This window comes from Rhinoderma darwinii, chromosome 3 (assembly GCF_050947455.1).
Source record: "Rhinoderma darwinii isolate aRhiDar2 chromosome 3, aRhiDar2.hap1, whole genome shotgun sequence".
Classification (NCBI taxonomy): Eukaryota; Metazoa; Chordata; class Amphibia; order Anura; family Rhinodermatidae; genus Rhinoderma; species Rhinoderma darwinii.
In genome coordinates this window covers 119,444,844-119,471,209 of record NC_134689.1, presented here as the reverse complement: position 1 = coordinate 119,471,209, position 26,366 = coordinate 119,444,844, and the positions used below count along the sequence as shown (strand labels likewise).

The window sequence follows — 26,366 nt, the reverse complement described above, 5'->3', positions numbered from 1 at the left end:
AGGCCAGCTGTCCCTGACAGCTGACACTCCACTGTATGCCGATCAGCGGCTTATTTCCGCTGATTTCGGCAATTAACCCCTTAATTGCGGTGATCGATTGCAATCACTGCATTTTAGGGGTTTCTAGCACATCGGCAGACCTCACAATGAAATCGTGAGGTTTGCAGATGACTAGCATTGCGACCGAAGGCCAAGTAATGGCTACCGTGTCTGCCATGTACGGAAGCCTATCAGGACCAGCCTCCTGATAGGCTTCCTGTCAGAGTGACAGTGACTGTCGGCGACATTGTGTGCATCGGGAACTGGGAGGTCAGCTGTGCCTGACAGCTGACACTCCACTGTTGCCGATCAGCGGCTGATTTCGGCAATTAACCTGTTAAATGTGGAGCTCTATTGCGATCTCCGAATGTAGGGGGTTTGTAGCACATCAGCAGCCCCCATATAATTGTGGGGGCTACTGATGCTTGTGATGGCATCCGGAGGCCAGATAACGGCCTCCATTACGTCTGAAAATAGGTCGTGTGAACCCAGCCTCACTGTCCGAGTGACTTTGACGTCACCTAGGTAGTGTAATGTATTCTAGCATTGATCAGAGCTGCAGATAAAAAAAGAAAGTGAAAAAAGTTAATAAAAATGTTATCCAAAAGTGTAAAAATAAAAGATTTTTTTTTTTTCCTATAAGTCTCTTATATGGAAAAAATGAAAACGTTAAACAGTACACATATTTGGGATCACCGCGTTTGTAACGACCCAATCTATAAAACTGGTTTTCCCGCACGGCGAACGCTGCAAAAAAAACAATGCCAGAATCACTATTTTTTTTGGGTCACCACCCGTCCCAAAATATAGAATAAAAAGTGATCAAAAAGTCGCATGTACCCGAAAATAGTACCAATAAAAACTACAACCCGTCCCGCAAAAAATCAAGCCATTACACAGCTTTTTTGACTGAAAAATAAAAAAGTTACGGCTCAGAATATGATGACACAGAAAATAAATTCTTTTATGAACATGGGATTTTATTGTGCAAACGCTGCAAAACATAAAATAAACTACATACATATAGTATCGTCGTAATCGTACCGACCCGCAGAATAAAGTAAAATTGTCATTTATAGCGCATTATGTACGCCGTAAGAAATAAAGAATTTAAAACTCCAAAATCACTGTTTTTTTGGTCACTAGAGCTCTAAATAAAATGCGATCAAAAAGTTGTATGTACCAAAAAATGGTACCAATAAAAACTACAGCTCGTCCTGCCAAAAATAAGCCCTCACACCGCTCAATTCATGGAAAAATAAAAAAAGTTATGGCGTTTGGAAGGCGGGGAGTGAAAAACTAAAATGGAAAAGCAAAAAAGGATCAGTCCTGCAAAGGTTAATTAATTTCTATTAAAAAAATAAATTATTACCACATTTGGGGTATTGTCGTACTCGGGAGAGATTGCGTTACAAATGCTGGGGCGACTTTTTCTCCTTTATCCCTTGTGAAAATGAAAAAATGCAACATTTTAGTGGACAAAAATGTTTATATTCATTTTCACGGCCTAATTCTGCAAAAAACTTGTGTGGTATGAATGCTTACTATACCCCTAGAAAAATTCCTTGAGGGGTCTAGTTTCCAAAATGGTCACTTTTGGGGGGTTTCCACTGTTTTGGTCCAGGACGTTGCAATCGCGACATGGCACTGAAAACCAATCCAGCAAAATCTACGGTCCAAAATCCAAATGGCGCTCCTTCTCTTCGGAGCCCTGCTGTGTGTCCAAACATCCGTTTATTACCACATATGGGGTATTTCTGTAATTGGGAGAAGATGCTGGGGTGCATTTTCTTCTTTATTCCTTGTAAATATTAAAAATTTCTGTTTTCAGAAAAAAAGTAGATTTTCATTTTCACAGACTAAGGCCTCATTTACACGAGCGTAATATACGCGCGTGCGACGCGCGTGCTTTTCACGCGTGTCGTACGCACCTATATTACTCTACGGGGCAGTGCAGACGATGCGTGAATTTTGCGCAGTGCGAGTGCGTTGCGTAAAACTCACGACATGTTCTATAACCGTGCGTTTTTCGCGCATCACGCACCCATTGAAGTCAATGGGTGCGTGAAAACCACGAAGGTCGCACGGAAGCACTTCCATGCGAACTGCGTGATTCGCGCAAGAGCTGTCAAACTGAATGTAAATAGAAAAGCACCACGTGCTTTTCTGTTTACAAACATCCGAACGGAGTGTTTTAGACATGAGCGAACCGAACTTTACCGGGTTCGGCCGAACTCGTTTTGACCGAACCCGGCAGGAGACTGTCACTGTGCAGGGTGCTGAAAGAGTTAAACTGGTTCAGCACCCTGGACAGTGACTTCCGATTCCAATATACGTGAAGCACAGGCTGCAGCCGTCACATGGACTGTCGCGTCATCAGGGGAGGTGGGGCCAGATGTCAAGAGAGGCGCGTCACCAAGGCAACAGCCGGGAAGTTCTCGGTAAGTACGAACCTCCTTTTTTTTTATTCAAAGGTTGCTGTATATTGTGATCGGAATGCACTGTCGAGGGTGCTGAAAGAGTTACTGCCGATCAGTTAACTCTTTCAGCACCATGGACAGTGACTGACGTCGACTAGCCTCATCTCTATGATGGAGGCTGCGCGAAAATCACGCAGCCGCGCATCATACACGAATGACACACGGAGCTGTCAAGTGCCTTTTGCGCACGCAAAACGCTGCATTTTTTGCGCGCACAAAACGCACACGCTCGTGTAAATGAGGCCTAACTCCAATAAATATAGCAAAATATCTGTGGGGTCAAAGTGCTAACTATACCCCTAGATAAATTCCTTGAGGGGTTTAGTTTCCAAAATGGGGTCACTTTTGGGGCGTTTCCACTGTTTTGGTACCACAAGACCTCTTCAAACCTGACATGGTGCCTAAAATATAATCTAAAAATAAGCAGGCCCCAAAATCCTCTAGGTGCTTCTGAGGCCTGTGCTTCAGTCCATTAGGACTAGGGATGTCACGATACCAGAATTTGGACTTCGTTTTAGTATTGCGATTTCGATACCAATTTCGATACTTTTGCCAACAGTAATAAAAAAAAAAATTCTTCAGTTTTCTGATGTGAGGCGCGACGTGTGATGAATTTTGAACGCGCCTCACATTAATAGTAATTAATACCATCATGTTTCTCAGTCATAATGGGTTAATGTGCGAGGTACATGATGGGGTTAATTACTATTAATGTGAGGAACATGGAGGTTAAATTCATCGCACCTCGCGCCTCACATTAATAAGTGAAAGAAAGAAGTGTTTATTTCATTTTTTTACAGCGTACACATCATAAATGATGCAAAAAAATTGTTGTCCGCGCCATTACTGAATGTGTGTATTTTATGTATTGAGACTTATTTTAATGTTTATTGTAAAAAAGGTGAATGTGTATTTTTTTTTTAATTTAACAATACTTTGTTTTTACTTTATTTTTAAACTTTAATGTACTGACATATATCAGGTATATGCCAGTACATTAACCTGTGGACAGATAGCACACAGGCAGTTGTTAGGACATACTTGGGTAAGACAGCCCTGGGGTCCGTCAATAGACCCTGGGCTGTCTGCCCATATATGGTATGGCCCTCGATCGCATCACAGGAATTCCCTGTGACGCGATCCAGGGGCATCCCCCCTGCTCATTTTCTCCTGAATGCTGCAGTCAGCTGTGATCGCAGCATTCAGGGGAATAACGGCGGAGATGAGAGGTTTCTCTGATCTCCACCGTTATAGAGCGGGGCTGCGGTTGAGTAATACAGCCATTGCCCCGCTCCTGACAGGAAGTGCGCGCGCGGTCAGCATGAGGAGGTGAGGCCGGCGCTGCACTAATGAGTGGCAGTTCAGGCACGGAGGACAGAACATGGGGGTGTTTTGTAGCGCGCCCACCATGTTCTGTCTCCAGTGCCGCCGCTCATTAGTGCAGCGCCGGCCGCATCTCATCATCCTGACCCCGCGAACTTATCATGACTCAGGAGCGGGGCTGAATTACACATGTATTACAAAGCCGCAGCCGCGCTCCCATACATTCATGTATTACTATACTGAGCTGTGCGGCTGCGCAGCTCCGTATCGAAATACAGGAAATAGCGGTATCGAACCGTTTAGTGATGCACAGTATCGAAACAGTATCAAAGTTTCGATGCACCGTGCATCCCTAATTAGGACACTACAGCCACATGTGGGATATTCCTAAAAACTGCAGGACCTGGGCAATAAATATTGAGTTGCGTTTCTCTGGTAAAACCTTCTGTGTTACACAATTTTTTTTATTACAAATTCCGGCAAAAAAAAGAGATTTGTAAATTTCCCTTCTACTTTGCTTTATTTCCTGTGAAACGCCTAAGGGGTTAAGAAACTTTCTGAATGCTGTTTTGAATACTTTGAGGGGGTGCAGTTTTTAAAATGGGGTGATTTTATTGGGGGATTCTAATATATAAGGACCTCAAAACCACTTCAGAGTTAAACTGGTACATGTAAAAATGGCCTTTTGAAATCTTCTTGAAAATGTGAGAAATTGCTGCTAAAGTTCTAAGCCTTGTAACTTCCTAGAAAAATAAAAGGATGTTCAAAAAACAAAGCAAATATAAAGTAGAGATATGGGGGATGGTAACTAGTGAATATTTTGTGTGGTATTACTTTCAGTTTTACAAGCAGATACATTTAAATTTAGAAAAATGCACATTTTTGCAAATTCTCTCAATTTTGGTGTTTTTCACAAATATTGAATTTATTGACCACAATTTTCCACTATCCTAAAGTAAAATGTCACGAGAAAACAATCTCAGAATCACTTGGATAGGTAAAAGCATTCCCAAGTTATTACCACATAAAGTGACACATGTCAGATTTGAAAAAATCGCCTGTGCCACAAGGCCAAAACAGGCTGCGTCCTAAAAGGGTTAAAACCACGCTACAGAACATACTGATCAAAGGCAGGAAAAATGCACCACAATTACATCTGGTGACTCACAGTTGAAGTCTTTTCTGTGCCGAATGGAGAAATCTCCAAAATCAGACTGCCATGAGCGCTTCGCCTAGCCATGACTCGCCTCTGTAGAGTTTAATGTCCACTGCCAACTATTTTAGTACTTCCGAGATAATAGTGACAACTATAGTCACTCCAGAAATATTGCCCTACAGTAGGCAGTGTGCGCTCTGGCAAACATTTTTAGTTGAAGAGTAACTGTCATTCTATAACTTTTGACATTTCAGTGATGTATCTGAAGTTTTGATCGGTGGGGGTCTGGTTGCTGAGAGTCCCAGCGTTCATTGAAATTAATAGGCGGAATCGCTCAGCCAACAGTGTCCCTTCAGCTGTAATTGGATAATTTTGTATTTTCTCAAACGCAGTGTTAGGCCTCATGCACAATGTATTTTTTCCTCCCGTAAATACGGGTCCTTGGTCACATGTATTCTACCCGTATTGCAGCAGTATTAACAGATCCGTGCCCGTAAATACGGGTACGGTGTCACCAGTATTCCACTCGTATTTACGTGCACTTTTTCGCTGCAAAATTGCACTGCACTAATCGGCAGACCTCCTTATCAGTGCAGGATAGAGAGAAGGGGCAGCCCTTTCCGTAGTAAAAGAATTTCATACTTACCCGTTCGTTGTCTTGGTGACGCGTCCCTCTCTTGACATCCAGCACGACCTCCCTGGATCACTCTGCAGTCATGTGACCGCTGCAGCCTGTGATTTGCTGCAGCGGTCACAAGGGCTGAAACGTCATCCCAGGAGGCCGGACTGGAGGAAGAAGCAGGGAGTTCTGGGTAAGTATGAACTTCAATTTTTTTTTACACGATCTATATTGTGATCGGTAGTCACTGTCCAGGGTGCTGAAAGAGTTACTGCCGATCGTTTAACTCTTTCAGCATCCTGGACAGTGACCATCCCCTGACGTCGCCTAGAAACGCTGCCGTAATTACGGGTGCACACACGTACTCACCCGTAATTACGGGAGCCCCATAGACTTCTATTGGCCTGCCCGTGCCTGTATTACGGTCTTAAATAGGACATGTTCTATATTTTTCAACGGCATGGGCACCTTCCCGTAACAATACGGGGAGGTACCCGTCGCCAATAGAAGTCTATGGGCCCGTGATTACGGGCGTTTTTACGTTCGTGTGCATGGGGCCTTAGATAAAGATGGGCTCATAGACTTCCATAAGCCGATCAACCGCTAAACCCACCTCTCGAAGAATAGCCAAGGTGAGCCGAAGTTATGCCATTACAGCCGAAAAGGCATTGCACTGGGCTTCTGCCCCTTCGTTTCAGCACCCAAACTTCTGGTGTCACTATGACATTTCAAAAGCTTTATGAAATTAAGTTTTTTTCTTTAACCATATAAAATTACCACCCATACGCTTTTTCACAGTGGTTATTAACCTCTTCCCATGGTGTGCCGCAACTGTCTGTCCTGGTGAGGGGGTTGCTTCCTACAGTTGCGGAGCGGTTCCCGGCGCACATTGTACTAACGGACAGTGTCCGGGAGCTCTACTGTCCCTGACAGCTAACACTCCCGTCTTGCTGGCCAGCGGTCCATCGCCGCTGATTTTGGCACTTAACCCCTTAAATTCGGCCACCAATTGCGATCGCCACATTTAAGGGGTTTGAAGCAGATCGGCAGCCCCATGAAGCTACAAATACCAGCAAGTCCTATTTGCAGGTTGACAATGGGGTTTTTTTCTCTTTAATTTTATGATTCATTTTTGCTTTCTTCAGTTCCATAACAATCAAAGCATAATATAACATACAGGAACAGTAAAAAAAAAAAATCTTACATCAAAATCGGTACACGTATCCCCTTAGCCCAACCCCCACCCCTTTTCAGCCACCATGGGGGGGGTAGGGATGCACGATGCATCGAAACTTCGATACTGTGCATCCCCAAACAGTTCGATACCGTTGTTTCATGTATTTCGATACTGAGCTGTGCGGCTGCACAGCTCAGTATAGTAATACATGAATGTATGAGAGCGGGGCTGCGGTGTGTAATACAGCCAGTGCCCCTATCCTGAGTCCTGATAACAAGTGCGCGCGGTAAGCTTGATGTGATGCAGCCGGCGCTGCACTAATGAGCGCCCGCACTGAAGACGGAACATGGCGGGCGCACTGCAAAACCCCCCATGTTCGGTCTTCAGTGCCTGCGCCGCCGCTCATTAGTGCAGCGCCGGCCGCATCACCTCATGCTGACAGCGCTTACACTTCCTGTCAGGAGCGGGGCAATGGCTGTATTACACAGCCGCAGCCCCGCTCTATAACGGCGGAGATCAGAGAAACCTCTCATCTCCGCCTCTATTCACCTGAATGCTGCGATCAAAGCTGACTGCAACATTCAGGGGAAAATGAGAGGGTGGATGCCCCTTGGATTACGTCACAGGGAATTTCTGTGACTCGATTGATGGACATACCATATATGGGCAGACATCCCAGGGCTGTCTTACCATATTTCCTGTTGTTGGGGCATAATTAGGTATGTCCTAACAACTGCCTGTGTACTATCCGTACACAGGCTAATGTACTGGCATATAGATATATGCCTGTGTACTATCTGTATATAGATATATGCTAGTACATTAAAGTTTAAAAATAAAGTAAAAACATAAAGTAATATTAAATAAAATAAAAACACACTATTTTTACAATAAATATTAAAATAAGTCTCAATACATAAAATATACACCTATTCGGTATTGGTGCGGCCGTAATAACCGTCACAACAATTTTTTTGCGGCATTTTATGATGTGTACGCTGTAAAAAAAATATAATCTGCTTACTTTCACTTATTGTGAGGTACGAGGTGTGATGAATTTAACCTCCATGTGCCTCACATTAATAGTAATAAACCCCATCATGTACCATACAGATTAACCCATTATGAATAAGAAACATGATGGGGTTAATTACTATTAATGTGAGGCACATTAAAAATTCAATAACACCTTGCGCCTCACATCAGAAAATGGAAGGATTTTTTTTTATTACTGTTGGCAAAGTATCGTTTTCGGATCGAAATCGCAATACTAAACGAATACTATCGGTATTGAAGTCTAAATTCTGGTATCTTGACATCTCTAATGGGGGGACCACCAAATTTTTCATATTTCCTGAAAAACAACCTGGTCCCGGAAACTTATGAGTAGCTGCAATCTTATTCATCAAGAGGAGACCCAAATGTCCCCTCCAGTTTTGAAGAATCCATTTTTTTTTTTGCTAAAAAAAAAATCCCTAAATCCATATTTATTTATTTTTCTTTAGTCTGGCAGCCTAGCCTTAGGTCTGACCCCAAAATACATAGTACAAGTTTTATTGGAACCTCCACACCAAAACAAAAAGAAAGCTGCGCCAAAAGAAGATGCATTAAATCCGCCGATCATACAGCAGGGGCAGTTTGAATAATCTTTGATACCCAATGAAAAAAGTAGTTTCGGTGTATAATATACTATGTAAATAACGGAGTGTAGCGAACGATTATGGTTAATTTTCATATCTATTTCAGAGCCGCAACCAGTCTTATTCTGACAAATCTGGGCAGATTACTTTCCATTTTCTAGAAGACACACGCCTACCTTCGAGATCTTTAAGAGGCTGTAACGTTTCGCTGTAGCCTCCTTTTTAATAGAGGAATATATTAGACATTATAACACAGGAGTACCCGTCTCCGTTCTCTTAAAGAGGCTCTGTCACCACATTATAAGTGGCCTATATTGTACATAATGTGATCGGCGCTGTAATGTAGATTACAGCAGTGTTTTTTAGTTAGAAAAACGATCATTTTTGACGGAGTTATGACCTACTTTAGCTTTATGCTAATGAGTTTCTCAATGAACAACTGGGCGTGTTTTACTATATGGCCAAGTGGGCGTTGTACAGAGGAGTGTATGAGGCTGACCAATCAGCGTCATACACTTCTCCCTATTCATTTATACAGCACATAGCGATATAGCTATATCGCTATGTGCAGCCACATAAACACAGTATAACATTACTCATGTGTCACGACAATGAATATACATTACCTCCAGCCGGGACGTGATGTGTATTCAGACTCCTGTCACTTCTCTGCACTTCACAGCACAGTGAGATCTCGCTGTAAATTACAGTTTACAGCGTAATCTCACGAGACTACGCCTGCTGTGCTGTAAATCACAGAAAAGTGACAGGAGTCTGAATAAACGTCACGTCCTGGCTGGAGGTAATGTATATTAATTGTCAAGACACCGCAGTAACATTATAGTGTGTTTATGTGGCAGCACATAGCGATATAGCTATATCGCTAGTGCTGTGTAAATGAATGGAGAGAAGTGTATGACGCTGATTGGTCACTGATCATGTACAATATAGGCCACTTATAATGTGGTGGCAGAGCCTCTTTAAATACAGGCATCCCAATTAAGTAATGCTTTAACAGTAAATAGTGTAAGTAATGGGGATTGTAGTTTTTATAGTAGCAGGATAAATATTGTACATCTAGTTTTATAATATCTGAGGCATCATGTAATGCACTCAATGCTGGGACATGTAGTTCTTATAGTTTGCTGCCAGCTACTCAATATAAATGATCTCCATCTACTGCTGTCTATGTAGTAAATGTAGAATAGCTGGGCACAGGATGGGACTGCGACACTGGCTCCTGGGTCTTTTTCTCCTGTTTCATGATTTGCACTCTTAATACAGGTACAGGCAGCCGTGTGCTGCGAAGCGTGACATGCTCGCGCGTGCACTAAAGTAATAGGTGCAAGAGGAAGGTGTGGTGAGGCACAGAGCTTATGGCTCTTAGCTCGAGATCTACTCCAGACCCGTTGGTGATCGACGGGCTGACTACCCCTGATCTAAAAACTAGTCCCTATATACTAGTCGCAGGAAGAGCTTGAAGAGTACATAACCTATTAAGTGACTTTGCAGAATAAGTGGTCAGGTTGACGTGGTGTTCTGGCATAGCGTGTTGTTTTACTGAACAAAATAGTGCAGCATGCTGTGCTATGGTGTATGGCGGGGTTTTTTTTTAGTGGGTACCCTAATAGTTACAAATGCAGATGTGAACGAAGCCTTGGGGCCTATTCAGTTTTTTTTTATTTTTTGCAGGCAGAATAAAAATCTGTCTCAGAATTCCTTCAGGAATTTTGAGGCAGATCTTGAACTGCCTGCACGTATTTTTCTGCGTTTTTTCGTCTGTGGCCACTAAAGCGAATTCAAAGACTGGGCAAAAATACGGTGCGAAAACTGCCCAGAAAAGAGGGCCGCAGGCTTTTTTCTGCCTCCCATTGAAATCCGTTCAGATGCGGAAACTGCAGGCAGAAAAGTACATACCGCTTTTTTTTTTTTTTTCCCCTGTTGAAATCAATGGGGGGAGCGGGGATATCGGCTGTCTTGGCACCGTTTCAGATGTGGTTTGTGTCAGAATAGGATTCCAAAAATCTCTGTACTGACCCTTAAGTTAGAAAACGACTTTAACCCCTTCCCGACAACCTCCGTATATGTACAGCGCTATTGGGTAGGGGTAGTAATGTCTCTGGGATAGTGCGGGCTCAGGAGCAGAGCTCGCACCATCACCGTCGGGTGTAAGCTGTAAGTTTAATCGATCGCAGGGCTGCTGACTGCTACTATGGCAACAGGAGGCCTAACAATGAAATATTGGTATATCCCGCTCGGTGAACGCTGTAAAAAAATAAATTGTAATAAAAAGTGATGAAAAAGTCGCATGTATATAAAAATGGCACCTATAAAAACTATAGCACGTTTCGCAAAAAAACAAGCCCCCAAACAGCTCTGTCGACCAAAAAATTATGGCTCCCGTAAGTCGAGAGAGAAGTGTTCTCCTCGGGCCTGCATAGTGGCATATTTTTCTGTTTCAAGTAACTATTTATCAAGTCCCTAAAATTATGGGACAGGAAGGGGAGGACTCGCACATATCTGGTGGAAGCGAGAGTGCCTGTATTATACCAGGATAACACTTGCCCAGCAAAATTCCCTAAACTGCAAAGGTGCAGAGTGTGGACCAAAAGGGGGATAAGAAAGGACACCATTTATCAGTGCAATACCTGCCTGTGCATAAAGGATTGCTTTTTTTACCCCATTATTATACCATCTTATGCCCTGATGTACTCCGCACAGATTACATATGCCCCCAAGTTATAAACTGAAATACCAGTAATACGCCTACCAAGCACAATCCACGCTTCAAAAGCCAACTGGCGCTCCCTCCCTTCTGAACTCTACTGCGTGCCAAAACTGTAGTTTACTTCCACATAAAGTAAGATGTCAGATTTGAAAAATAAGGCACAGTCAGGAAGTTCAAAAGTGTCCGTACGGGAAGGGGTTAAGGCAGCAATGTAATTGTTTATATTGGCATTCTACAGCTAGTATGTTTCTTTTTTGTAGCCGCAGCAGAAGCCGCAGCAACCACAGGATACCAGTGAGGAGGTATCTAGAAACAAATGCTGCCCAGTCTGCAACATGACCTTCACATCTCCAGTAGTTGCTATGTCTCATTATGAAGGCAAAACGCATTCAAAGAATTTGAAACTGAAGGAGCAGGGTGGAGTACTGGAAGGTATGAATTTATAGCGTACATTTAGAAGTGCTTTACTTATGCTGTTTTTTATATCAGTGATCATTGCTTTCCATTTTAGTCTTCGTAGTATGTTTTTTTTTTCTAGTTGGTACATCCTTTAACTTCTCATTAAAGGGGGTTTCCACCTTCTGACAACTGATGACTTATCTGGTGGATAGGTCATCAGTATATCATGGTTGCGGGTAAGACACCCGGACCCTGCACCGTCCAGATGCTCTGGTGGCCTGCGGGCACCGGATGTTATGGCACATAATGCTATGTACGCCGTTCTGCAGGTCAGCTCCTATTCACATGAATAGTAGCAGAGCTGCAGTACCGCAACTCGGCCGCTATTCTGTGGCCAGAGCCAAGTTCTTCCAGCATATATGTCCGGTGCACGGAGGCACTGGACCAGCTGATCTGTGCGGGGTCTGGGTGTCGGACCCCCATAGATCATCTACTGATAACCTATCCGATGGATAGGTCATCCGTTGTCAGAAGGTGTAAAACCCCTTTAACGTGAGGTCTACATAGGTTACTTTTTCAATTTTGTTTTTGTCTTTATATCTTTTTATAACTTATCTTTTTATTGATTATAGTATAGTTCCAACTATAACTTACTTTACCTATATAACCAGGCTATGTAAAATCTAGCATCTCTGATACATCTTCATTACTTTATTCAGTTGTTTCTAATTGTATTTCCAGTAGTGTGTGGGTGTGTTCATACAGTGCAGTTTTGGCAATAATAAAAAAATACTTTGTGAACAAAGCCTTAGGCGGGGGAAAAAACAAAACGCCATGCCTTTTTAATGACTCATGTCATTGGGGAACACAGATGACCTTGGGTGTAGGCTGCTGCCACTATGAGGTGGACACTAACCCAAATAGTGTTAACTCCTCCTACCAGACCATACCCCACCTGCAAACGTTAAGCTATGATAGGACGCAGACCTATCTGCTTAGTATGTCCACTCGTGTTTTGTTTTTTGTTTTTTTAATTCCATCTCCTAGGTTGGGGATACATGGTTGACCAACTCACCGTGTTACCCCACTTTGAGAAGGGAAAGCAGTGCGGCCGTATCCTCGCCGTTCACTGCCCTACCTCCATAAAAAAAAAAGATGAGCAGCGTAGCTCCTACTCCCCTGTTACCCGCCAGGCATGGGGTCACCCGTACTTTACAGCCAGCTCTGCCTCTCCCTCCAAGGAGGCATATGCTGAAGGTGTTACCCCACTGGAAGCCCAGGAGAAAAACGCATACCCCCTCTTCCACAGCAGGTTAGTATTCTTGGGTAAGTATACGCCACCAAGCAAAACAAAGAGAAATCTTCTATAAAGGTGTCACTCCTTCCCTCTCTATTTTATTTTTGGGCCTGGTCACTTACAGTACATTATTGCTCTCTCCATGCACTCCATGTATTAGCGCGCTGACTCTCCTCCCTCCCTAAAGGTCTCCTTAATGTTGTCTGCATGGCTTCAGCCTCCGCATCCTTTTTGGAGGCAGCGCGCAGTTTTGTTGCAGCCAATAGCAACTCACAAGGCCTCTTTGTCCTCCTCCTTCCTCCTGCCCCTCCTGTCTCTTCGATAGAAGCTCAGACCCATGTGATAGACCTGCTCCTTAGGATCCCATCCTTAGGCCTCATGCACACGACCGTAAAAACTCGACCCGTAATAACGGGCTCATAGACTTCTATTGGCCACGTGTACCTTCCCGTTTTCTTACGGGAAGGTGCCCGTGCCGTTGAAAAAGATAGAACATGCCCTATTTCAGGCCGTAATAACGGCACGGACAGCCCATAGAAGTCTTAGGAGCTCCCGTAATGATGGGTGGCTACATGTGTGCCCCCGTCATTACGGCAGCGTTGCTAAGCGACGTCCGTAAATAGTCACTGTCCAGGGTGCTGAAAGAGTTAACTGATCGGCAGTAACACTTTCAGCACCCTGGACAGTGAATTCCGATCAGAATATAGAGCAACCTGTAAAAAATAAGACGTTCATACTTACCGAGAACTTCCTGCTTCCTTCAGTCTGGTCTCCCAGCCGTTGCCTTGGTGACGCGTCCCTCTCGACATCCGGCTCGATATCCCTGGAGGACGTTTCAGCCCATGTGACCGCTGCAGCCAATCACAGGTCAATCACATTTGCAGCGGTCACATGGACTGCCGTGTCATCCAGGGAGGTCGGGCTGGATGTGAAGCGAGGGACGCGTCACCAAGACAACGGCCGGGTAAGTATGAATTTCTTTAACTTTTATTACAGAAAGGGCTGTCCCTTCTCTTTATCCTGCACTGATAGAGAGAAGGGGCTGCCGATTAATGCAGTGCTATTTTTCAGCCAAAAACGTGCCTGTAAATACGGGTGGAATACGGGTGACACCGGACCCATATTTACGGGCACGGGTCCGTAAATACTGGTGCAAAACGGGTCGAATACGTGTGACACCGGAACCGTATTTCCAGATCTGGGTTGGCTCTGCCCCTGGCGGTTCTCCCCTCCTGTTCCCTTCTAATGCAGCCATTAGCAGAGGTTTTTGTTTTTTTTAAAACTTCGCTTCCCTTACTACTATGAGGCTTACATAGCATCAGTAACCTCTGCCACCTTAAACCCGTACAAATGGGAAAAAAAAAATTAGAGCTTCTCTCTCTTCCCCATGTCCGAATCCAGAGTCTAAGCGACTGCAGATAACAGCAATGATAACCTGTTCAGTCTGCATCACTAAATTCCAGCGCGGGCAGACTCTGCAAACTGGCTAGGTCTGCTCACGCCCACCTTCGATCATGTTCTCCCGATATGTCTAACACTCCTCCCCCTCTAGGAGCTAATTTGGATAATTCCTCCCCAGTTCTGAGTGTGAGGTGTCCCATTCCGACCTCGACTCCCACGTGCCTACTGGCACCCCCCGACCTCAGCCCTCCAAGCTCAATTCCTGTGTAACCATACTCGAGTCTGCTCAGGTGGAGTGGTACCTTCTTTGGTGCATGAAGTAGTCACCTCTGGCTACATAATAGGAATTCTTTCTGTGACCCCAGATTGCTACTTTTGTTTGTGCTCTCCTATTCGGCCTGTCTACAGCTCTGAGTATCCTCACAAAGGTACTCTCTACCGTGATGGCTCCTTCATTCTTAGGGAGTTGTGGTGATCCCATATCACCTGGATGACATCCTGGGCATTGCCCCCTCTGTTGGCCAACTTGGAAAGTCTTCAGAATACTCTGGACACCTTAACCTGTTTCAGTTGGCTCATGACAGAAATCGGTCCTTTCTCTCTCTCTACCTTTCTGGGCATGCCTTTCAGCACCACTCAGGACAAACTCCTCTCCCTGTGATAGGAGATCCGGTCTCTCCTGGAACACTTCCTAATATCGATCTGCCACTGCATGTGGAATTTGGACATGGTATCTTAAATCGAACCCATCCCCTTTGCCTAGTTTGGATATTCCAGATCACCGCGGTTCACTTTCAATTAGCTTTTCCTGCCACAGTTCCTCAAAGACCAATGCAGAAGGTGCGCTGGCGATTCTGCTTGCTATAGGTGATTTGTCCTTCTGGCTGGCTCTCCCTGGCATTTCACTCTCTGAGAATCTGCTTTCCTAGGGCACTCTCCTCCACCCAAATATAGCAGTTGTTAGTCCTAATTACTTGCTTGGAAAAGCCACGCCACTAAACTATGCTCAAAGCTAGAAAGCTGCCTTTTTCTTGGATCTACCATATGACCTGAAAGTGTCCTTATTTTTTATTTTTTTTCTTCCACCTCCGTTATCTACTCTCCTTTCTTCAGGAGGGGTCTAGTCTTGGGCTTTTGCCCTTTCCCTTAAGGGTCGAGTGCTCACCCGCTATATTTTTCCTGCGCCCGTTGATGACCAATCCTGCCAACTGGTTTTCTGCAAGGAGTAGCCATGCAGCAGTCAGGCAGCGAAACCAGCCCCCCCCCCCACAGGTTTTACCCATGTCCTTCACTTCCTCTGGCAGGAATCTGAACGGGCTGCACTTGCAAATAACCTTTTCTGGTGATCTACCAGGACCAAGTGGTCCTTTGCCCTGTCCCATACTTTCTTCTTAAAGGGAAGGTGTTACAAAAAAAATTCTTTTTTTTTCATATAATGCTTTTAGTATGTCATTAAAATAAATTTTATTTGTGTTTTTGTTTGTACTTTTTAACTTTTTTCTTTCTTTTACTTCTCTATGGGGGCTGCCATTTTTTTTTCACCTCTGTATTTGTCGATTAACGACACAAACGGAGATGGCATACGGCACATACATCCCCATAGAGAATGCGAACGGGAGCCGTTCCATTCACTATAGCGTACGCCATCTGTGTGGGAACGGCGCATGCGCCGCTCCCACACAGACCAAAAGCAAGTTCTTCGCCAGACGGAGATCCGGGGCCATTTTCATGTAGACCGGAAGCTTCGTCCGGAAAGTAAGATGACGACTTCCGGTCGGGCTTCCGGCCATATGTTCAAGGCAGCGCAGACGCAAGGACTAGGAGCAGAGGCGGCAGGAGCAGGTAAGTTATGTTTGTGTATGTGATGTGTGTGTTAGTGTTATACTGTCTGATTAGCACTGTATCTAATCCTCCTACACTGTGCATTTGCTCAGAAAATGGTGGCACACCGTGTTGGAGGTTTGAACATTAAACCCCCTGCTTTCTCCTGGCACTAGCCAGGATAAAGGAGGGGGGGATTGTGTGAGGACACTAGAGCTAGTGTGTCTACTCCAAATTTGCAGCATAAAGCAATGAGGTTGATTTACCACATGCCAATGCTGCAATTTTGGGAATTGCTCCCTCTAGTGACCAGCACATGGAAATGTTAGAAATTAGAATCTAATTTATAATATTTCCTGACATGTGAAAAAATTAAAACAATGTGTAATCATTTATATTATGTTTAACTGAAAAAAATAAAATAATTTCTAGCGACACGTTCCTTTTAAAGGGAATGTGTGGCTAGAAAATTATAAAAAATGTAAAAGTATATAAGTGATTTACACATTGTTTTTATTTTTTCACAAGTCAGGAAATATTATAAATTAGATTCTAATTTATAACTTTTCTATGTGCTGGTCACTAGAGGGAGCAATTTCCAAAATTGCAGCATTGGCATGTGGTAAAGCAACCTCATTGCTTTATGCTGAAAATTTGGGGTAGACACACTCGCTCTAGTGTCCTCACATAATCCCCCCTCCCTTATCCTGGCTAGTGCCAGGAGAAGGAGGGGTTGTTGAACCTTCAAACCTCCTACACTGTGTGCCGCCATTTTCTGAGCGAATGCACAGTGTAGGAGGATTAGATACAGTGCTAATCAGACCGTATAACACAAACATACATGAATGTAAAACACACATCACATACACAAACATAACTTACCTGCTCCTGCCGCCTCCGCTCCTATTGCTTGCGTCTTCGCTGCCTTGAACACATGGCCGGAAGCCGCGACCGGAAGTCGTCGTCTTACTGTCCGGCCGCGGCTTCCGGTCCACATGAAAATGGCGCCGGATTTCGCTCTGCCAAAGACCTTCTTTTTGGTCCGTGTGGGAGCGGCGCATGCGCCGTTCCCACACAGAAGGTGTACGCTATAGTGAATGGAACGGCTCCCGTTCGCATTATCTATGGGCTTGTATGTGCCATATTCCATCTCTGTATGTGTCGTTAATCGACACATACAGAGGTGAAAAAAAAATGGCAGCCCCATAGTGAAGTAAAAGTAAGACTAAAGTAAAAAGTACAACACAAGAACACAAATAAATAAAATTTATTTTAAGATCAAACTAAAAGCAATATTATATAAAAAAAATAATAATTTTCGTGACACCTTCCCTTTAGGCTATGTTCACACGGGGTATTTTGCAGGAGGAATATCTGCCTCAAAATTCCGTTTGGAAGTTTGAGGCAGATATTCCTCTCCCTGCACGCCGATTTTCGCGCCGTTTTTCGCCCGCGGCCATTGAGTGCCGCGGGAATAAAACAGCGCGAAGTACGCTTTCTCTGCCTCCCATTGAAGTCAATGGGAGGTCAGAAGCGGAAACGCCCGAAGATAGGGCATGTCGCTTCTTTTTCCCGCGAGGCAGTTTTACTGCCCGCGGGAAAAAGACGCCAACGCCTCCCATTGAAATCAATGGGAGGCGTTCTCGGGCCGTTTTTGCCGAGTTTTGCGAGGAGGTTTCCACGTCAAAAAACTCTGCAAAATACTCCGTGTGAACATAGCCTTGAGGTGGTGTCTGCCTTTCACATGAGCGAGGATATTTTCCTTCCCTCCTTCTCCCCCCTTTTATCCCAGAGAGCCTTCCTTCCATGACTTTGATGTTATTTGCGATCTAAAGCTTTATCTTTCGCAGACTTCCTCTTTCCACCGCTCAGACTTTGTAGTTCCGGACAGTCCTAAACAGGGTTAGGCAAGGTGTATTGTGCTAAGGGCACTCCTTTCCATGAGGAAGCCCAGTTCACCAGAGCGCCAAGTACCTCATGGTTCAGCACATAGCCTTCTCTTCAGATGTGCAAGGCCCGCTACTTGGTCTTTTCTCCACATCTTCCCTAAATTACACAGGGTACATACGTTTTACGTCCTCCACCTCTATTGGTCATACGGTTTTGCAGACTGCAGTGTACTCGATCGCACTCTGTGTATTGTGTGTTTTTTTTTTTTTGTTTCTACCACTACAGACTGCTTTGGGAGTTCCCAATGTCCTCTGTCCCCCAATAATAGGATTTGTTTTATTACTTCCTGAAAATCCTTTTCTTTGGGGAACGTGGCACCCACCCACTTCTTTATTTTTAGGTATCACGACTGTTTTCATCCAGGATTTATTTCTCCTCTGGTTCTCATATGGCTACGGTTGTTATGGCAGTTTGTTTCTTTTTTTTTTTTCTGCTTCTTACTGCTCACGTAAAAATTAATTAGCTCAGTGTGTACAGGAGGGGTGTAGTCTGGTAGAAGTTAACACTTTTTTTGCTTGGTGTTCGCCTCCTAGTGGCAGCAGCCTTGACCAAAGCTCCTCAATGTCCCCCAATGAACAAGACAAGAAATGGATTGTCCGGTAAGTAAAAAAATGAAATATATTTTTTGGTGGCGTCTTTGAAGTCCAATGGCGTAGAACGCCATATCTAGAGCATGCTACTTTCTTGATAAAGACTGCAGAAACCAACGCTGTGTATGTAGACTTTTTTTTTTTTGTCTTCCATATTTCAATATAGAATTTGAAGGCCAAAGTGCTTTTTGTTTAAAATGTAGAAGTGTAACAAGAGCATTAAAATTCGGTCTACTAAACCAGACTTTGGGTGTGGTAATGAGCCTGTCGGGCTCGCAGCTAGTTTACGACACCTTCTAGGTAGTGGCAGTCAGGCTGGCAAATTTTAGCCTTTAGGCAAGCACACAGCACTGGCCCATGAGTAGCGGCCCGTCCTTAACCTGTTTACCTCCACCCGCTGTATAAAGTCCGCAGAGGTAACTGGGCTTTAAATCCAGCTGCCGTTATACGATGGTGGTGGTTTCAGTGGGAGAACACAAGCATGTGCAATCCCAGATATGATTGAGCTGTTAGTATGTGTATGTGTGTATATGTATGTATATATATATGTATGTGTGTGTATATGTATATATGTATATGTATATATATATATATGTATATATATATATATATATATATATATATATATATATATATATATATATATATAATTAATTAGGAGCAGCACTGTGGCAAAAAACAGAAATGGTGGGTGCTAGGCTTCAAAAAAATGAGTGACTTCTCCCCATGTGGTGTATATCCTAGAAAATAGAGCACGGAAGCAGCACTCAGAACAAAATGTGAAATTTATTCACCCAGCAAATGCAACGTTTCACTTCCTCAATGGAAGCATTTTCATGCAAATTGTGAAAACAGCACACAAGTATATATAGAGAGGACATAGCAATTAACAAGTGCTGTAAATATTGGCAATTATACAAATCATGCAAAAAAAACAGTATCAAAATACAGTAAAAACGTGTTGAGTCAAATCTTGACATAATATAAGACTATTAAATCATGTTATATCAAACATGTGCATGTAAACAAGTGTAGTACATTAAATAGGTATCAACAGTAATCAATATTAAAATTAAAAAAAGCTGGCACTCACCAATCCAAACAAACTAACATCTCCTGAAAAAAACTTCCTATGTGTCGACTAAGTAATTCTCGGCGTCTCAAGCTCTGATTTGCGCATGCCCAAGCCCTAGCTGTCCATTGGATAAGGCCATACACGTGTTTTCTGATTTCGATGACCATGCACAACACTGTGGCATCTGACATAATTACAACAACATTAAAGGCTAGTTCAGTCGCGTTAAGGTAAGTGTTTTATACTACGGGCAAGCTACCATTCACTATAGCGTACGCCTTTTGTGTGGGAACGGTGCATGCGCCTCTCCCACACAGTCCAATAGGAAGGTCTTCGGCCGAGCGTCATGTGGCGCCATTTTCATGTGGACCGGATGCCGCGGCCGGACAGTAAGATTACTACTTCCGGTCGCGGCTTCCGTCCATATGTTCAGAAACGAGGACTAGGAGCGGAGGCGGCGGCAGGAGCAGGTAAGTTATGTTAGTGTATGTTCGTGTTATACTGTGTGATTACCACTGTATCTAAGGGTATGTGCACACGAGAAGTGTCTTTTACGTCTGAAAAGACAGACTGTTTTCAGGAGAAAACAGCGGCGTCGTTTCAGACGTAAAAGCTCCTCCTCGTATTATGCAAGGCGTCTTTGACGCTCGTAATTTTGAGCTGCTCTTCATTGACTTCAATGAAGAACGGCTCAAATTACGTTGCAAAGAAGTGTCCTGCACTTCTTTGCCAAGGCAGTCAATTTACGCGTCGTCGTTTGACCGCTGTCAAACGGCGACGCGTAAATGACAGGTCGTCGGCACAGTACGTCGGCAAACCCATTCAAATGAATGGGCAGATGTTTGCCGACGTATTGGAACCGTATTTTCAGACGTAAAACGAGGCATAATACACCTCGTTTACATCTGAAAATAGGTCGTGTGAACCCAGCCTAATCCTCCTACACTGTGCATTCGCTCAAAAAATGGCGGCACACAGTGTAGGTGGTTTGAACATTCAACCCCCTCCTTTCTCCTGGCACTAGCCAGGATAAAGGAGGGGGGATTGTTTGAGGACGCTAGAGCTAGTGTGTCTTCTCCAATTTTTCAGCCTAAAGCAATGAGGTTGCTTTACCACATGCCAATGCTGCAATTTTGGGAATTGCTACCTCTAGTGACCAGCACATGGAAATGTTATAAATTAGAATCTAATTTATAATATTTCCTGACTTGTGAAAAAATGAAAACAATGTGCAATCATTTATATACGAACAGTTTAAAGAGGCTGTCACTAGATTTTGCAACCCCTATCTGCTATTGCAGCAGATAGGCGCTGCAATGTAGATTACAGTAACGGTTTTATTTTTAAAAAACGAGCATTTTTGGCCAAGTTATGACCATTTTTGTATTTATGCAAATGAGGCTTGCAAAAGTCCAAGTGTATTATGTGCGTACATCGGGGCGTTTTTACTACTTTTACTAGCTGGGCGTTCTGACGAGAAGTATCATCCACTTCTCTTCAGAACGCCCAGCTTCTGGCAGTGCAGACACACAGCGTGTTCTCGAGAGATCACGCTGTGACGTCACTCACTTCCTGCCCCAGGTCCTGCATCGTGTCGGACGAGCGAGGACACATCGGCACCAGAGGCTACAGATGATTCTGCAGCAGCATCGGCGTTTGCAGGTAAATCGATGTAGCTACTTACCTGCAAACGCTGATGCTGCTGCAGAATCAACTGTAGCCTCTGGTGCCGATGTGGCCGACACGATGCAGGACCTGTGAGTGACGTCACAGATCTGCACTGTCAGAAGCTGGGCGTTCTGAAGAGAAGTGGATGATACTTCTCATCAGAGCGCCCAGCTAGTAAAAGTATTAAAAACGCCCAGATGTAACACACATAATACACGCCCACTTGGACTTTTGCAAGCCTCATTTGCATAAATACAAAAATGGTCATAACTTGGCCAAAAATGCTCGTTTTTTAAAAATAAAAACGTTACTGTAATCTACATTGCAGCGCCTATCTGCTGCAATAGCAGATAGGGGTTGCAAAATCTGGTGACAGAGCCTCTTTAACTAAAAAAAAAAAAAAATTCTAGCGACACATTCCCTTTTGAAGGGGTTTCCCCTGTACTGGTTCCTCAGAAGCTCTGCAAATGCGACATGGCGCACAGAAGCCAATCCAGAAAATCTACATGCCAATAGCGCTCCTGCCTTTTTAAGCACTTCCGTGTATCCAACCAGCACTTTGACCAAATATGAGGTTTTGCTGTAATCGGGACAAATTGCTTTATGAATGTTGGGGTGCTTTTTCTCCTTTTATTCCTTGTCAAAATTCGTACCTTTTATCGGAAAAATTTGATTTTTCAATTGCACAGCCAAATTCCACAAAATGCAGCAAAAAACGTGGGGTCTAAATGCTCACTATAGCCCTCGGTAAGTTCCTTGAGGGGTGTAGTTTGCCAAATAGTGTCATTTTTGGGGGGTTTCCACAGTTTTGGCACTACAAGACCTGCAAACCGGACATGGTGCCTAATAAAAAGGAGGCCTCAATCCACTAGGTGCTCCTTTGCTTCGGTCCATTACCACACTAGGGCCACATGTGGGATATTTCTAAAAACTGCAGAATCTGGGCAATAAATATTGAGTTGCGTTTCTCTGGTAAAACCTTCTGTTTTACAGAAAAAAAGAAATGTGTAAATGTCACAATACATGTAAAAAAAACTTTCTGAATGCTGTTTCAAATACGTTGAGGGGTCTAGTTTCTAAAATTTGATGTTTTTTATAGGTGTTTCTAACATATAGGCCCCTCAAAGCAACTTCAGAACTGAACTGGAACCTAAAAAAAAGAGGCTTTTGAAATTTTATTAAAAATATGAGAGATTGCTGCTTTATGTTCTAAGCCTTGTAACATCCTAGAAAAATAAGTGTTCAAAAAATACCAACCTATAATAGACGTTAGAAATGTGAACACTAGTAACTGTTTTGGATGGGATAACCATCTCTTACAAGCAGATAGCATCTTTCTGAATTTAAATGTCTTTTATTTTTTTTCCAAATTTTCTCAATTTTGCTATTTTTCACAAATTAACACTGAATGTATCGACCAAATTTTACCACTAACCTAAAAATGTCTCACGAGAAAACAATCTCAGAATCGCTTGGATAGGTTTAAGCATTCCGAAGTTATTTCCACATAAAGTGAAATATGTTGGATTTGAAAAATCAGGCTCTGAGCCTTAAAGCCAAAACTACCTATTTTCAGACGTAAACGAGGCGTATTATGCCTAGTTTTACGTCTGAAAATATGGCTACAATACGTCGGCAAACATCTGCCCATTCATTTGAATGGGTTTGCCGACGTACTGTGCCGACGACCTGTCATTTACGTGTCGTCGTTTGACAGCTGTCAAACGACGACGCGTAAATTGACTGCCTCGGCAAAGAAGTGCAGGACACTTCTTTGCAATGTAATTTGAGCCGTTCATTGAACTCAATGAAGAACAGCTCAAGATTACGGGCGTCAAAGACGCCTCGTATATTACGAGGAGTAGCATTTACGTCTGAAACGACGCCGCTGTTTTCTCCTGAAAACAGTGTCTTTTCAAACGTAAAAGCCGCTCATCGTGTGCACATACCCTTAGGGGTTAATACTTTACATGAAGTTTCCAAATTCTCCACAATTCTTAGCATGTGTTCATATAGTAGTAGTCTCTTTTACAAGATTAAAGTTTGAAATGTTGCATAAAAACCATTAACATTTTATTGTTATAAATTTGTTTTTGTAGGTGTACCACGAGTTACCAAGCCCGCTCCTGCACGTTTGTCACCAGGAAACGCTGATCAATCAGACCCTGATAAGTTTTGCCAGCTTTGCAATGCTACCTTCAATAACCCTCACATGGCAGAGCAACATTACAAGGGCAAGAAACACAAGAAGCAGGAGACTAAAAGCGAGCTCATGACTATCTATACCAGCGCCGGGAACACGCTACCGCAAACTACACCCCTCAAACCAGTAACGCCAGGCTCTGGATCAAGTGAGTCCAATGCTGAGCCTGATTCTGAAAAACCCACTGTCTAGTATGTCAGGAAATAACAACGGTTTTGTAGTAGAATAGTAGAACTCATTTTTTTTTTTTTTTAATAAGAATTTTATTTGTTTAAGTAGTCCAGCTTTATAGCTTAAAAAAAGTATACACAAGCTTGCCTTTTCTAGCACCTCTTTGATAGCTCTACATTAATGTACTGCATGAACAGCTAGTCATTCTTTCCCTTTTTATTTTTTTTTATTTGCAAGCTGTAGGAAAAGGAGCTTGTGTACATTTGCTGATGGCAACCTGATTTCGGCTGTAGCGCACTGCTAAAATTTATACCATAATCGCCCCAATAGTTTCATACTGTAACCCTAATATATCATTGATTATCTGGCTTGGAACTCGGCTTTCAGTAATATGGAGTTTAAGTTTATTTTTAATTCTCATCCATTGAATTAAAGCACCACTAACACAAGTTTAGGAAAGGAATCTGCAGGGCTCCATTTGCGTTTGGCTTAAAACAAAAAATATAGAAATGAAAATGGATCTGTATGTGGAAAAGTCTGTACTAGTATTAGCTTGTAAAAAAAAAGTTGGAAAAATACAATGTAAATTTATCTAGTGGATTCTATTGTGTAACCAGGGGGATTGGGGATAAAATGAATTGCGTAGTTAGGTAAAACATGACCCAAAACTAATCCAATTTTATGTTTTTATCGTTTATTTAGCTTCATAAAGTCACAATTCTCCACGTGGTGTTCGATCGCACTCCTTGCATCTATTGTGTGGTTTTTGGTTTTTATAAAAAAAGCTTTTTATGAAAAACACTTCAAGAGCATCTGTCAGCTCTCCTGACATGTCCTGTTTAAGTAAAACTTGTATTTCCCATAATATTATAATTCTGGAACAACTTTTCTTAGAACGCTGCGTTGTACCGTTCTTCTGTTTTTTTTATAATTTGACAACTGGGTGTTTACCAGTTTAACGTTCTGTCCCTACCCAGTCTGACACTATATCCAATCAGAGCCTGCAATGCCAGATTGTGTTGGGAACGTGACCTATTGACAAGGAAAATGGTAAAACCTGGTTGTCAATTTTTTTCAGAACTTTCTAGAAGGAATAACAGATCTCCTGCATTATGCCGTTCCTCTAAGCATAGGTGCTTCATCATGTCATGGGAAATGCAAGTATTTGCTAAATCTGCATGTCAGCAGAGCGGACAGGTTCTCTTTAAATGCAGTTAGCCAGCCTATTACAGTCTATTTGTAAAATGATTGTCGTCCACTAGGGCTTTATAATGGGCAGACTGATGTCTTCCCTGTACAGTCTATATTCAAACATCCAGTATAGGCATTGTAGCCCAGGGGCACCGATTTAGTTTAGAATTCTCCTCTTAGGGGAGCATCTATTATTTGCTCCGTGCAGGGAGTGCAATTTACGAAAGGGCCAATAGTTAACAACTCCATTTAAAAAGTTTCTTATACTGTACAACAGGTCGTAGACCAAGAATATGGAGTGGCTTATATAATACTCTGCCAGCTCCTTGGTATGGGTTTGCAGCATCTGAATGTTACAGGAATATATAGGATAGTAATTTATTGGCAATTACAGCTGGAGTAGTTTGGCACAATTACTATATTTGAGTTTTCTGGAGCCTCTTGTATATAATAAAAATGAATAAAATTATGCAGGACTTGCATTGCTGGTTAAGGCTTTAGCTTCCAATGACACCTGCAGTTCATGGGAATACATTGTGGTGTTTTATCGTTGCTTGTTTATGTGTTGCAACAAAATATTAAAGTGACTGTCACAAGTCTAATTCCCTATCTCCTAACTAATCTAATAGGCGCTTTGCTGCTGATCGCTACAGTGTGATTTGTTTTAAAAAATAACAAAACGTTTTTAAAAAGTTATGAACATTTTTTTTAAATATGCTAATGTGCTTTAATAGCCAAATAGGAGGGGACTCTTTCTTTTCACTGTGGGCGGTGTAATGGTTTTCTGTATGACACTGTCCAATCAGCATACAGCGTCTCCCCCTTCCCTGCCCAGCAACACAGTGTGATCTTATAGTATACAGCTTCCATTCCCAACTGTGCATTCAACTGGCGATATCTCCGGTTGTGTCACAGCTAGAGCTGCGATCATGGTGTTATATGAAAAGATTAGAATCTCATCTTTCATATGACACTAGCTGTTCTAGGTGGTCCACAGCCTCCTTCCCTCTAGACTGTCTCTCCTACTGTGTGAAGCAGCTTCATGCTGATAGGACAGAGTCACAGGCTGTGGCGTAGCTCCACCTCAGGAGAATCGCTGCTGTTACCTCCCTCTTGTCTGATAAAGGCTCATTTACATATTCAGAAAAAAACTCATAACTTTTAAAATAATCGTTTTGGGACACAATTTTCCCTAGAATTACCAGTGTGACGGCGCCTATCAGATTAGCTAGGAGATCGGGCATTACTAAACTAGTGACAGAGCCCCTTTAAGAAGAAACAGAAGTTTGTGTGCAGCTTTACCCTTAAAGGGGTTGTCCATGACTGACCTATTTCCAGGATAGGTCATCCGTATATGATCGGTGTGGGTCCGACACCCGGACCCCACACCCATCCGCCACTCCGGCTGCCTCCGGACGCCAGATGTTTTGAATGGTAT

General features: G+C 43.1%; 1 protein-coding gene across 1 annotated transcript in view; it reads left to right on the top strand.

Annotated features, from left to right (window-relative positions):
- ZNF346 (zinc finger protein 346) overlaps nt 1-26,366 on the top strand; it is a 42,182-nt gene that overhangs the window by 2,752 nt on the left and 13,064 nt on the right. Inside the window, exons 4-6 of the mRNA XM_075859384.1 lie at nt 11,423-11,594; nt 12,609-12,887; nt 23,463-23,714. Of these exons, the coding sequence (XP_075715499.1) occupies nt 11,423-11,594; nt 12,609-12,887; nt 23,463-23,714 (703 nt within the window). The remainder of the gene's footprint in view (nt 1-11,422; nt 11,595-12,608; nt 12,888-23,462; nt 23,715-26,366) is intronic.